Raw genomic sequence first — 13396 nt, 5'->3', positions numbered from 1 at the left:
CTTTCTTCTCCCTTTTACCGATGACTAGCCACAAGCCATGGCTAGGCAGGTTGGCCACGCCTAAGCAAGGGTCGCCATCACCCGCCATAGGCGAGGCCTGGCCAAACAAGGGCGAGGCTTGGGCGACCTTGCCAAGCGTCGCCTTCCCCTAGGCGACATTGGCAAGCCGATTGGCTGAGTAGCTATTGAAGCTGGGACACACCATGAGCTGCTTGAGGCTTTCTAGTTCGTTCAACATCATCTTCCCCCTGCACGTCCAAAGCGTTGCTTTCTGATTCGAAAGAATGTTAAAATATTATTAAAATTTATCCATGTCAGCACCAACGGTACCATGTACGTCGACCGGCATCCATATCAGTAATATCCAGCTAAAATTAGTCGGAAGGATTGAATTGATACTAAATCAAAAGATTTAAGATTAAATTTGCATCAATACAATAGGTTTAGAACTTTTCTAACGCTTTTCCCTTCTAATGAAAGACAAATTCTTTGTTTTTTTTATTAATTTCTTGGACTTAAATCCGAATAAAACTGCCTTTTTCCCCGATTGGTTTCCCAGCTTTACTTGTGACAAGGAACATGCACATGCCTTTATGACGTCTTAATTGCCACGTGAATCTTCTTTCCGAAGGGAACTTGATTGCATTCTCGATGTAATTCTTCTTTCAAGGTGGGTGGAGTCAAAAAGGAGGAAAAGAAATAAGTGATAATCACATCTACAAAATAAAACAAAAGCAGATGATGGGCGGTTTTTCTTTTTAACTCTTTTCCCTTTTCTTAATGGTGCCAAAAAGAAAAAGAAGGGCGCCTGTTGGACTAGTTAACTGATAAACAAACTAGCACGATTAAGGCTAAGCATGGAATTATATTGCCTAATGCATATTAAAATTCTGTACAAGCATCAATACCCATTTCTTTATTTTAGTCATTTTTCTTTTTTTTGGCCTTGCCAACCTAACCCGAATATAAAAAAAAAATGGTAGAGAAGTCAGCCATGTCAATAATTAGAAGACATTTAGAGCGTGAATGACAACCATTCTATTTCAGAAATCAATTTCTGGCCAGAAATAGATTTTTCTATTTTTATTCCATGGATGAGTTTCTAAGCAAAAATACACGTTTGATAATGACATAAAATTTTTGTTCCTAAAACAAAAATTTATTTGATAACGGTACAAAATTTCTCTCTCTCAGGCGATCGGCGAGTGGACGGGGGTGGTCAATGGGAGGCGGCGGTGGATTGCGGCGCGGCCAATGCGGAGAGACAGCTGGCATTGGGCAATGGCGGGAGGCAAGCGACTACGGGTGGCGACGAGTGGCGGTGGGAGGTGGTGGCCGGTGGTGGGAGGCGGGCAGCAGCCCACGGCGACCGGCAAATGACGAGAGGTGGCGAAAAGCAGGTTGGTGGCATCGAGAGATGGGCAGTGGCGGGAGTAGGGTGGTGGCGGGCAATGGCCCAAGGCAACCGATGAGAGGCAGCGGACGGCAAGCGGACGTCGGCGTGCGGCGAATGGGCGACTGGCTAGTAGTGAGGGCGAGCAATAAGAAGAATTTTTACTTCTCAGTTCTAAACCTATTTCTGAAATCAAAATTTGTTCTAGAAATAGAAAAATAAAATTACATTACCAAACGCATTTATGTTCCAAACCTATTCCCAAAAATAAAAAAAATAAAATAAAATGATTATCATTTCGCAACTTTAGGTACATGAGTATGAAAACTTTTTACTCAATAATGTTGCACTTTCCTAGGACTAAAAGATATTTGTCCCCTAAAATTTCCAGATCTTGATTTGACTAGTTCAAGGGGTCTACAAGATGTCCCCAACATCCGTAGCTTAATTGAATTAATGTGCATGTGGGTCATTGGTCCTTACAATGTAGTTGGTGATGATTTAGTACTAGGACTAATGATGGATCTTGTTGGATATTGGACTTAACGGTGCTGAATGTTTCAGAATAATAACGTGGAATAGAGAAATAATAATTTTGTGTATATTTTGGTATTATAGAAAAGAATATATGAATAGGTTTTAATAGATAACCATATAAGGAAATCAAATTGGATATTCATAATTAAAATTAGATATTAAAAAATAAGAAAAAATATCCTAAATATCTTTAAAAGATATCTAAATATCTCTAACAGCCACAATAAGCTAAAAAGATGACTCGGTGAATTTACCCGAAGAGCAAGCGGAAGAAAAGAAGTAGAGCAAAAAGCACACGAGAAAAAGACATCACGTTGAGGAGCTAAGTTAGCTGACCAATCATGTCCAGGAGTTGAAAAGCAATCTTAGATCCCAGCATTTAATTGGGAAGAATTGGTTAATCTTTATTAAGTAATGGAAAAAGTACAGCTCCTAATAACTTCTGGAGAATCATGCCTGAATCAGTCGAAAAGAGGCCAAGCAAATCCGGCATAGCACCATTAACCTATTTTAGTAGTTGAAGAATGATTTATGCGGGTGTCCAATATGGATTTGAAGACAACTGATCCAACATTTGAATTGCACATGCATCTTACTTGAATTACAAGTTGAATGGAATACTTCGTTCATATTAATTTTCTGGGAATCTCATGTCTGAATAAACTGAAAAGACGCCAAGCAAATCGGACGTAGCATCCTGACCTATTTCAGTAGTTGAACTATGATTTCTTATCGGGCCTACGATAAAAATTCAAAGATAACCGATTGGATAAAGGAAAGAATAAAGGAAAAGTATCCAGAACAGAATAATCAATCTAGGATAGATTTGATTCATTCAATCTGTTCTAGAATGGCAAGCATATCTCCAACGAGGTTGAAATACGTCGTACCTCTGAGACATCCTGTCACTGTTTCTCCGACCGAACCTCGCGAGGCTTCCCTCATTCGATCGTCGGATCGACCCTGCTTCGATCCATTGCCAATGGGTAATTTGCTCGTATCCGACGCCTCCGATCCTTTTAGTTCTCGTGTTAAAACTTGCTCTTCATACTCTTCTTTATCATGATTGAAGTCTCCGGTTGCAACCACCTCTTTTTATCGCTTTTGGAATCTCTGAATTGCCGTTGGTTTGCGTATAATTAGGTATCCTCGTAACTGTTGTTTAGTCTTAAGGTTCTTCGCTCGTAATGTCGAATTAATGCATCTACAGGTTTTTATGCTATCAGTCAGATGGCGTAGTTTATTATTTAATATTCTAACACTCCTCACGCGTAGTTTAGTCTAGTCTTTTTGCCTAGTAATAAGCGTGTACATATATAATTAGAAAGACAAATAGGAAACTCAGGACCTCTAAGTCTGATACAATATGAGATTTTGTGGGATCACTTCTAACTATCCTAAATCTATTCTGAAAGCTGTTAGTTAAATGTTTATTATTTAATATTCTAACACGGCATAACTGTTTCCTCCCAATTTCTGATCGTGTTTGTTGCTGGGTTAGCTTGGTCTCTGGGAAGGCCAATTGCAAGGGCTGAAAGGTTTTAGGGCTTTATTTCCCTCAATGATAATTTCGGCTCTCGAAAACCCGTGGAAGAGAGCTTTAGTCATTTGATGCTATAAGAGTGACTGTGAAGATTAGGAAATTTCTTCGCTAGTACCCTTTTGTTTGTGTTGCAAAGGGTAGCTGATGACATTAATCATGGTGTTAGTGTAACAGGATACCAATTTAATCATCTCCCAAGCACTATAAAGATGATTTATAGATTATTGTTGACAGCCGTGTTTCGAGAGATTGACAGGGATTAATGCACTTCCTTCATCATTAGGAGAAATATGTTATCGATAAAATTGTTGAAATAATGAAATCAACCTCTTGGTACTTCTCGCCATTTAGATAGGATCCTAGGTTTTCATTCTCAATTACGAGTTTTTATAGTAGTCTTGTCTCCTCTAGACACAATGTACAGGCTTATCAAGTCACTCTCTTTTTGACTCGCTAATCTGAACAGGTAATCCTGGTGAATGTTCTTCTACTCAACTAATTGATGGAGATGGCACATTTAATGTCGACGGACTGGAAAATTTCATCAAGGAGGTCAAATTGAGGGAATGTGGTCATTCATACGCCGTAGTCTCCATCATGGGTCCTCATATTAGTGGTGTGTATTTACTCCCAATAACTTAGCTTTGGATTTTTCTTCTCTTGCTAGAAATGGATTAGATCAAAACTTTTTGTAAGGTTCTTGTTAGGGCTGTGAAATGATTTCCAGTGGCTCAAATTCAGTTTAATTCTTTTATTTTGTTTCATGTTCATGTATCTTTTCTTTTGCCTTCATAAGAGATTCAAACTTATTCTGTTGTTGTGTATAATAATATCAAACAGGGAAGAGTACGCTGTTAAATCATCTATTTGGCACCAACTTTAGGGAGATGGATCATTTTAAAGGGAGGCATGTCTACAAACCGACTGTTTAGCTCACTCTTATGAAGTATTTGGATTCCGAAAGTGCAAAACCAGTTTGGTATTTTTCCGGGTCCCAAACCACCAAAGGTATATGGATGGCAACAGCTGCTGGCATGGAACCGTGTACCCTGGTTATGGACTTGGAGGGAACTGGAGAAGGAGAGGTATATTTACTAGATGATTTTACATGGATATATAATAGCTTATTTTGTCTATGTTTAACTACTTATTTTTATCCATAAGTAATTGCAAATTCTTTTTTTTTTTTACATGTTGAAAGATAATTTGTGCATCGGGCAGCTGCTGTATTATCTTTAACTTGCTTTTCCACTTTTGTATGTCTTTGCTCATCTTACCAACCCAGAAGATTGAATTATTGTGTAGCTGATGCTCATTGAAACTCACCTGATTCACACTTGGTTTGGGTAAGCAGCAATTAGCATCCTCACAGCTTCTTAACCAGTGTCGTTTTTATTCAGGACAATACTGCTTTTGAAAAGCAGAGTGCACTTTTCGCTTTGGCTGTCTCCGATATAGTGCTCATAAACATGTGAGGCTTTTGCTTTGCTCTAGTGAGATACCGTTTCTGTTGCTGCAATTTTATCTACGAGGTTGTTGTTTTAGTATTTTCCTAGTGCCCTTTTTACACATCTTTTTCGTAGGAGGTGTCATGATATTGACCGTAAGCAAGCTGCCAGCAAGCCTCTTCTGAAAACTGTATTCCAGGTATTTCTTGTCCTCTTGCGTTAAGATAAGCTAAATGTTTAGTTCTAAGAGTTAATGATAAACTTGTGACTCTTCTTGAAGGTCATGATGCGATTGTTTAGCCCTCGGAGAACAACTCTGTTGTTCGTCATGCTGGATAAAACAAGGGTTGGTACCTATATTTAATCATGTTTCCATTTTGGATTGTGATCGTTTTTATCTGCTCTCTGGTTTTTCTTTTTATCCAGACTCCTCCGAGATATCTAGAAAATCACTTGAGAGAAGATGTGCAGAAGGTGAGGGTTGTTGCATTTCCTTTGGAAAATTGACTTTGTAAAGTTGTTCCTGGTTTCATTTAGTATTTTCCTGCAGATATGGGACGAGGTTCCTAAGCCACAAGCACACAAGGAAACTCCTCTCAGTGATTTTTTTAATGTAGGTGCTCTGATGCTTGTATAAGTTCCTCTCGATGATTTCCTTTCGCCTCTAATCATCAAAATGAAGTTCATCCTAATGACTCTCTTCTGCTGTCCAGGTTGAGTTTGCTGCTCTCTCTAATTATGAAGACAAGGAAGAGCAATTTAAAGAGGAGGTATACCTACCTTGCACCACATGGAAGCATGTTTGGATCTTGAGTGCGATTGCCCAATTTTTATGTCGGCTTTGCTGTTGTGATTGGATAAGATTTTCAAATGCTGCAGTGGGCGCCCTTTCCTTCACATAAATCCTGTGCTTGAGTACTGCTTAAGACAAAACTTTGGTCCTCATATGCATAAGTTTTGGAATATCTGTGAAAATGCTACTCATCATTGACAGCTATTTCTTATTTTCTTGGGGCTTATCATTGCTCAATCATCCTTGTCGAGTTTGGTGATTTTCGCTACTCTTCTGTTCCCATTTTTAATCAGTTATAGTTTGAGACGTGTTATGTTTCCATCTCATCTTCTTGTGCTCTATTGTGGAATTTGGAGCATCGGTTGCCAAATAGATTATACCCTTCATCCGTACTAATTTTTTGCCATATGGTTGAATTTCCTTGGCAAACAGGTGGCCAGCCTTAGACAGCGGTTCTTCCATTCTATTGCACCTGGTGGGCTCGCAGGAGATCGAAGGGGAGTAGTTCCTGCTTCAGGATTTTCTTTTAGTGCTCAGTAGATGTGGAAGGTCATTAAGGAGGATAGGGACCTTGACTTGCCTGCATACGAGGTGAGAGTCAATTAATTGAAAGGCCACTGGGTATATTGTTGATAATGAGAATGCTAATGTACGCATCATGCTATCCGTGTTAAGGTCATGGTTGCTACCATACGATGTGAAGAAATTGCCCACGAAAAATATTCCAGTTTTACTGAAAATGAGGTATTGATCTGGTTCTTGCTGGACATTAAACTTGCTCGTCTGTTTCACTATTTTGAAATGCAAGCAGATGCATTTTATCTTACACATATTAAGATCGGGCAAACTCTTCTGAACATATTAGGATTGGCATTTGATTGAAGAGGCTGCGCAGTTGGGACCAGTTTCTGGTTTTGGAAAGAAACTCAGTTCAATTCTTGAGGCTTGTTTAGCAGGGTAAGATAAGTAATTTTATCTGATGAATTACAGATGGTGGTGCAGCAACTGGATTTTGTGTTTATTAAATAATGCAAGTACATTAAGGTTATCCAGCGCAATTGGCTTCATGTTCTTACTTCTAAGAATGTTGTTTCTTTAAGTTGTTCCTGGCTTACGGGAATTGGGGGCAGTAGGAGCATTTTCTTTTCTTGGAACAAGTGCATTTTTTAAAGAGCCAACACAAAGGAAACCTCGGCTTTTTTGAAGTTTATATTGTTTAATTTAGGTTGCACAAGTCTGTCTCTGTGATATATCTAGTATCTGGTTGTTGAGGTTTAGCCTGAGTAGATGAGATATAGCTGTTGAGGTCTAGCCTGTGTAGATGAGATATAGCTATTCTGTTCAAGTGATCATTCCAGTTTGGAAATGGCCCCCTTCATTCACAATCTGAGTTTTATTTCAACTGGTTGTTCAATGGTTGCTTTCGAGCAATCATCTCCTCCTTATAGTAGGAGAGGAATGGCTAGTTACAGTGTAGCAGTTGCCTAGCTGATGGCTTAGCTTAATTTGGCTTTCTGTTTGCAGTGTTTCCTTGTATTCTTTTTGGGTGAAGATTATGTTCTGTCAGGGTTAGAAATTTGTCTATCACTATAAGTACGTTTTATTTATAAAGTTTCTTGTGCTCCTGATTAGGTATGAATCAGAGGCCGTCTATTTTGACGAGAATGTTAGATCTTCGAAGCGGAAGTAGCTTGAAGAAAAATTACTTCAAGTAAGAAGTTATGAGACGTTTTTCCTCGCTTAAAGTGCATCATTTTTTTGGGTTCTATTGTATGACTACCACTTCAGGCTGCTTGTAACGTGGAAATATTTTTCCTTTTTGACACATTTTTATTTCAGTCATGATGTTTTCATTTGAAGTTAAGCTTACACAAAGAGACCGTCTATTGAGGATATCTTATCATATGTTGCTGTTCGTGTTTTGTGTGAATCGTCAGCTTGTACAACCGGCTTTCAGATCCGTTCTTGGACATATTCAGTGGGGAACTCTAGATAAGTTCAAGGAAGCATTTGATAAGGCTTTGAATGGACGGGAAGTGTTTTCTGTGGCTGCTCATGACTGCACTCGATCTTATATGGCTCAATTTGACGAAGGATGCGCAGGTACGGCAACTTGTAATGCCCTCGTTTGGCCTAATGTTGTAAAGTTAATGCTCTGAACAAGTAGGCCAAGAATGAAGGTTTGTCGTCGTGCTTCGTCTTGTAACTAAGCTCTCTTTTGGTTCTTTGACTCTTTTTGTACATGCATTTGCACTCCCTTGGTGGCCCATTAGTTGTTTTACTTGTATCTATCAGAAATGAAGGTTTGTGTCTGAGACTGGAGGCTGATGTGAAAATATGGTCTTGTTGGTAAATAACACTCGGGGCATTTAGGAAACTATTTGTAGGTTCATGCCATGCTTTACTTTGGACTTGTTATTAGAGGAATATTACCACTGACTGTATGGATAAGTTTCACATCATACTTTGAACAGATGCCGTAATTGAACAAGCCAAATGGGATACATCTAGAGAACGGGAGAAGCTGCAGCATAACATTGATGCCTATGTTGCTTCAGTCCATGTGAGCTTACAGAAGCATATGAGGTAGTATAATGAACAGAGATATTTCTTCTTCTATCGAGCTTCTCTCTTTACAGATGGAGGGCTTTTCCCCCTTTCACTTAATGGTGATTGATGGGATCTGCACAAATTATATTACGTTTGTACAGGCACAACTGAATGAAGCATTGTCTAAACCAGTGGAAGCGCTTTTGGATGGAGATAATAGTGAAACCTGGTCGGCTATCAGGATAGTTCTTTCGCGTGAGACCGAATCGGCAATAACTGGGTTCTCTGGTGCCCTTTCTGGTTTAGGCATGGATGAACAGAGCAAGAAAAATTGCTCGCAGGTATAACAGATCATGCAAGGGGCGTGGTTGAAGCGAAAGCAAGGAAGGAATCTGAATTAGTCCTCAGATGCATGAGGACCGGTAGGCACACTCTTTAAGTTTGTGATTTACTTGTCGTTTAGACTCAATACCACTTGATATCTATGCCAAGAGTTTGGATAGGTACGGAATATATTCGAGCAACCAAAAAACTTGCTCGTTCGGCGGTATTCAAATATTTTATATGTTTCTCCTGCTTGTGGGTTTTTACTGAAATGATTCAATGATACTTGTAGTCACTAAGAATGCTGTATGTAATGGCGGCCGTACGATTGGACGATGGGATAGATGTCAATTGGTTTGCTGGACCCCCAACCTAATGCCACTGACAAGTGTCACGGTCGGTTGTTTGGGGAGGACCCGTGCGGCGACTTAGGCTCCCTTGGATCATAGGAGAGCCTAGGCCAAGCCTTTTCTCGATCACTCACTCGTTGCTCAAAGCAATGGAGCTTACTACGTGCTTCTTGTTGAGCAAACTCGGGAAAGAAATAATCCCGAAACTCCTCGACAAATCCATCCCAAGAATTGATGGGATCGGCGCCTCGTTTCGTCTCATCACATCTATTACGCCACAAAATTATTGCATTATCAACTAGGAACATCGAAGCGGTTCGTTCCTTGGCCAAGTCTTCTTGGATCCCAACGGCGCCGAAGTATTGCTCCATGCTCCATATGAAGTTGTCCATCTCCTTGCCGGACCAGTTGCCTTTGAATTCTTTTGATTTTGGCACATCCAGCTTGTGTGCCGCTCGAATGGGCAATGCACCATTCACGATGCTTGTTTTGCATAGGACGAGCTCGGTTTTGAGCTCTTGCACCTCCATCCTCAAAGCTTCAACCTCGGCTTTGCAGTTGCCTTTTTTGAGCTCCACAACTTCAAGCTTTAGAGCCTCGATTGATGCTTCAAGGGTTTCGTCCTTCTCGGGGCCGTCGTGCGATTGACGACGTTTGTGAATTTGTGGCGGACAGTTCCTTCGACCTTGTTGATCCGCCCATTGACTTCGTCGAGTTCTTCAATGAACTCCAACATAGTCGTTCTCATCCTCGTGGGCTTCTCATCGACCGCGGCCATGGCGTCCGACAAGGCATCCCTTTTCTTGGATTTTCCATGAGTCTTGTCTTGGGCAACCTGTTTTTAGGGAGTCCTTTTATCCACAACCACTTAAGCGAGTTGTTCTTGGTCGAACCCTTGACCAGTTGGTGTGCTCCTCGATTTCCTTGGATGGACTCTCTACTTGCTCTGATACTACTTGTCACGGATCGGTTGTTTGGGAACGACTCTCTACTTGCTTTGATACTACTTGTCACGGATCAGTTGTTTGGGAACGACTTGCTTTGATACTACTTGTCACGGATCAGTTGTTTGGGAACGACCCATGCGGCGACTTAGGTTTCCTTGGATCGTAAGAGCGCCTATGCCAAACCTTTTCTTGATTGCTCACCTGGATCGTAGAGAGAGGATCTAGAGAGAGCTCTGGGAGAGAATGGAAATGCTTCAATTGATTTGGATGATACAAATGAGAAGGAGGACGCCCATTTATATAGAAGAGGACCTCAGATTATATCCGTTGATCAATTATTGAACGAATGGCCGAGATCGCACCTTTTTGTCCACTAACCACCAGCATTTATACTGAGAACTCTCTAGAACATGGCACAATTACCGTATCGCCCATCCCTAAAATGTTCCGGAAGCTCCATTAGGGTTTTGGACGAGCATTCTTCAATTGTGCATGGTCCTCGGCGTATGGAAATCTCGCGACCGTGACACAAGAGTATTAAAATGATAGATCCCTTGGCTTTAAGCGCATGAGTTTAGGCCCATTGTCCATTCTAGTTTTAATGGTATTATTTGCTGAGAGCATTTATATACTGTTAAATTGCAGATTACTTTGTCAAACACACTCATCACACCTCTTCAATGCAAGACATTGTGGACGCAATTTAATGAAGACATTGAATAAATTGTTAATGAAGCGATTGCTACAGAGGTACGTTACCTATATCTTATATTTTGTTTAATAGTGCAAACGTCGTTTAGTAGTGCAAAGTTATTTAATTATTTGGTCTCTTCTTTTGGAATTATGAGGGAACGAAGAGGGCTAACTAATGGGGCTAACAACCAGTGGCAATCTCCGTGGGCAATTTTTGGCATTTGTAGCTTTTGGGGGTCTGCAGAATTAAGAAACTTTTTTAGGCATATAAAAAATTTCGTTTCTCTTTGATTTTGGGACAAATGCACAACCAACCTTACTGGAGACAAGTAAACTTGCATTTGCCTTCATGACAGTCATAATTGCCGCGTGAATCTCCTGTGCGAAGGGAACCTCAATGCTTTCTTGATGTATTCTTCTTCGGGAAAATGACCCACAGAGTTCATGAAATTTGGCCCAATATGTAATATGGTTCCTAAACTTTTAATTTGCTTAATGTAATCCATCAATTTTTAATTTGTTAAATGTTATCCCTAGACTTTTGGTACATATTCAATTTAGTTCTTGAACTATATGAAAATATTCAATGTAGTCCTTCATTGAAATGTAATCCTTCATTATGTTCAATGTAGTCCTTAATGAAGGACTACATTGAACATTTTCATATAGTTCAAGAATTATATTGAACAAATTAAAAGTTTATAGACCATATTGCACATTGGGTCAAAGTTTATGAATTGTTTATGTCGTTATCCCTTCTTCTTTCAAAGAGGACAAAGGGAGAAAAAGATATAAATGATAATCACATCTAGAAAATAAAACACAAGCAAATGATGGGGTTTTTTTGTCTTCTCTTTTTCTTTCTTCAACCCTTTTCCCTTTTCTTAACGGTACCAAAAAGAAAAAAAAATGAAAAATGGCTGCTTGTTGGACTGGTTAGCTGATGGATAAACTAGCATGATCAAGGCTAAGCATGGAATAATATTTGCCTAATGCATATAATAAATCTATACAAGCATCAAAACCATTTCTTTATTTTATTGTCTTCTTTTTTCGCCTTTACAACCTAACTCGAATGCGAAAAAATGATAGAGAAGTCAGCCGTGTCGATAGTTAGAAGACGCTTGCAAAGCAAGATGGCGTGTGAGCACGAGGACTTCTACTCAATAATGTCATGATTTCCTAGGACCATACGATCTTTACCCCCCTAAAATTTCTAGATCTTGATTTGACCAATGCGTGAAAGGGGTCTACAAGGTGTCCCCGACATCCGTAGCTTAATTGAATTAATGTGCATGTGGGTCATTGGTCCATACAATGTAGTAGGTGATGATCTAGTACTAGACAAACGATGGATCTTGTTGGATATTGCACTTGATGGTGCTGGATGGTTTCATAACTGCAATTGCTAAAAGATGACTTGGTGAATTTACCAGAAGAGCAAGCGGAAAATGAAGACAAAGAAGTAGATATCACGTTGAGGAGCTAAGTCAGCTGACCAATCCTGTCCAAAAGTTGAAAAGCAATCTTAGATCCCAGCATTCAATTGGGAAGAATAATCAATCTTTACTACGGGAAAGTGTAGCTCATTATAATTTCCGAGAAATCATGCCTAAAGTAGTTGAAAATAGGCCAAGTAAATCAGAAGTAGCACAGTTAATCTATTTAATAGTTGGAGAATTGCAGGCATGCAATGTAAATTTGAAGACCACTGATTCAATATTTGAATCGCCCATTGGAATTTTGACTCGCACCTTGCTTGAATCATGAGATGAATGGAATACTTTGTGGGCTTAAGATTTGCTGATCATGTCGAAAGAGAAAAAAGGTTACAATGGGCCTAAACGGGGAGACCCGACTACTTGGAGTTACATAAATGTTCTTGGTGAGCCCTTTTAAGCTAGTACTGTCTTCTTTCTTCTTGATCAGCTTCAACACACTTTACTTTAACCACGCATGTGAAAAGAAACAACACCATCAAGAACCTTCCCTTTTTTCTTGATTCTTTCTTAAGTTCGAGTATTATCGTCATCACTGCACTGTCTAGCTTCCAAAACTCTGCAAATTTAGCAAAGCTTATAAATTTGAAGAAAAGAAGCAGTTGGGCCTTTCTTTTAGCCACCTAACCACCTCTTCTTTTCTACTAAAAGAACCTTCTTCCCCTTCTCTAGCCATCGCTTCTGTGATACTAAATGTGGGTCTTCATCTGGATGTGAATTTTGTCACTTTGAGCAATACCCACGACTGGGTTCTTTAAAATGTTCCAGTTTCCACCCGTGCCTCTTCCTTTCTTTTTCTTTACTTGAAGCTGGACACTCTTCTTAAACTGAGCGGAGAGATAAAAAATGGGTATGCAAATGCAGTTGATTTTCATGCTGATGGGAGCACTTGTGCTCTGTCATTTGGTGTCGGTTCACGGATCTGCAGGTAATGGTTCGGTTGATTATTATCTTTGGCTCAATGTGCGTTGAGATTGAACTATGCACGAGCACATCGTGTTACCAGTTGGATCAGATGCAGGTCTCGATCATATTCTGTGTATGAACTGAAATTGAGCCTTATCTGAATTGTCTATGTCAGATGCTCACATTGTACCTCTTGATGGTTAGAATCGCCTCCGTCGCTCTGCAAGAGACAGGGAGAATTAGCGATAGGACAAAAAAAAACTGATAAATTAACAAAATTGGCTTAATATGGTGAAAATTAACAGATTGGCTTAATATTATGGGCATTTATATTCGAGCAATTTGTACGGGAGGTGTCCATTCGAGGGACATGTCCTCTTGCTTCTTGAATTCTCCCGATGATTGCGACAAAC

The 13396-nt window shown here is 39.8% G+C and overlaps 1 protein-coding gene and 1 pseudogene across 1 annotated transcript; both read left to right on the top strand.

Moving 5' to 3' along the window:
- The first annotated feature begins 2765 nt into the window (after positions 1 to 2765).
- LOC130140683 (protein ROOT HAIR DEFECTIVE 3-like) lies at positions 2766 to 4549 on the top strand. The gene is made up of 3 exons (XM_056320692.1): positions 2766 to 2916; positions 3940 to 4089; positions 4314 to 4549. Exons 1-3 carry the CDS (start codon positions 2781 to 2783, stop codon positions 4403 to 4405), a joined length of 378 nt encoding a protein of 125 aa, XP_056176667.1. The 5' UTR covers positions 2766 to 2780; the 3' UTR covers positions 4406 to 4549.
- A 322-nt stretch (positions 4550 to 4871) lies between these two features.
- On the top strand, positions 4872 to 8564 carry LOC115694045 (protein ROOT HAIR DEFECTIVE 3-like; annotated as a pseudogene).
- The last annotated feature ends 4832 nt before the right edge of the window (positions 8565 to 13396 follow it).

Source organism: Syzygium oleosum, unplaced genomic scaffold (assembly GCF_021117445.2).
Source record: "Syzygium oleosum isolate NSW1041296 unplaced genomic scaffold, Sole_v2.1 Sole_v2.20, whole genome shotgun sequence".
In the NCBI taxonomy this organism is placed as follows: domain Eukaryota; kingdom Viridiplantae; phylum Streptophyta; class Magnoliopsida; order Myrtales; family Myrtaceae; genus Syzygium; species Syzygium oleosum.
The sequence above is the reverse complement of the archived record's forward strand: the minus strand, read 5'-3'. Positions and strand labels throughout refer to the sequence as shown.

Excerpts from the sequence above, each read along its gene's own strand:
- LOC130140683 (XM_056320692.1), top strand. The coding sequence starts at position 2,781 with ATGGCAAGCATATCTCCAACGAGGTTGAAATACGTCGTACCTCTGAGA. Across the intron at positions 2,917-3,939 it reads CTTCGATCCATTGCCAATGG|GTAATCCTGGTGAATGTTCT; the intron begins GTAATTTGCTCG and ends TAATCTGAACAG. Across the intron at positions 4,090-4,313 it reads CATGGGTCCTCATATTAGTG|GGAAGAGTACGCTGTTAAAT; the intron begins GTGTGTATTTAC and ends AATATCAAACAG.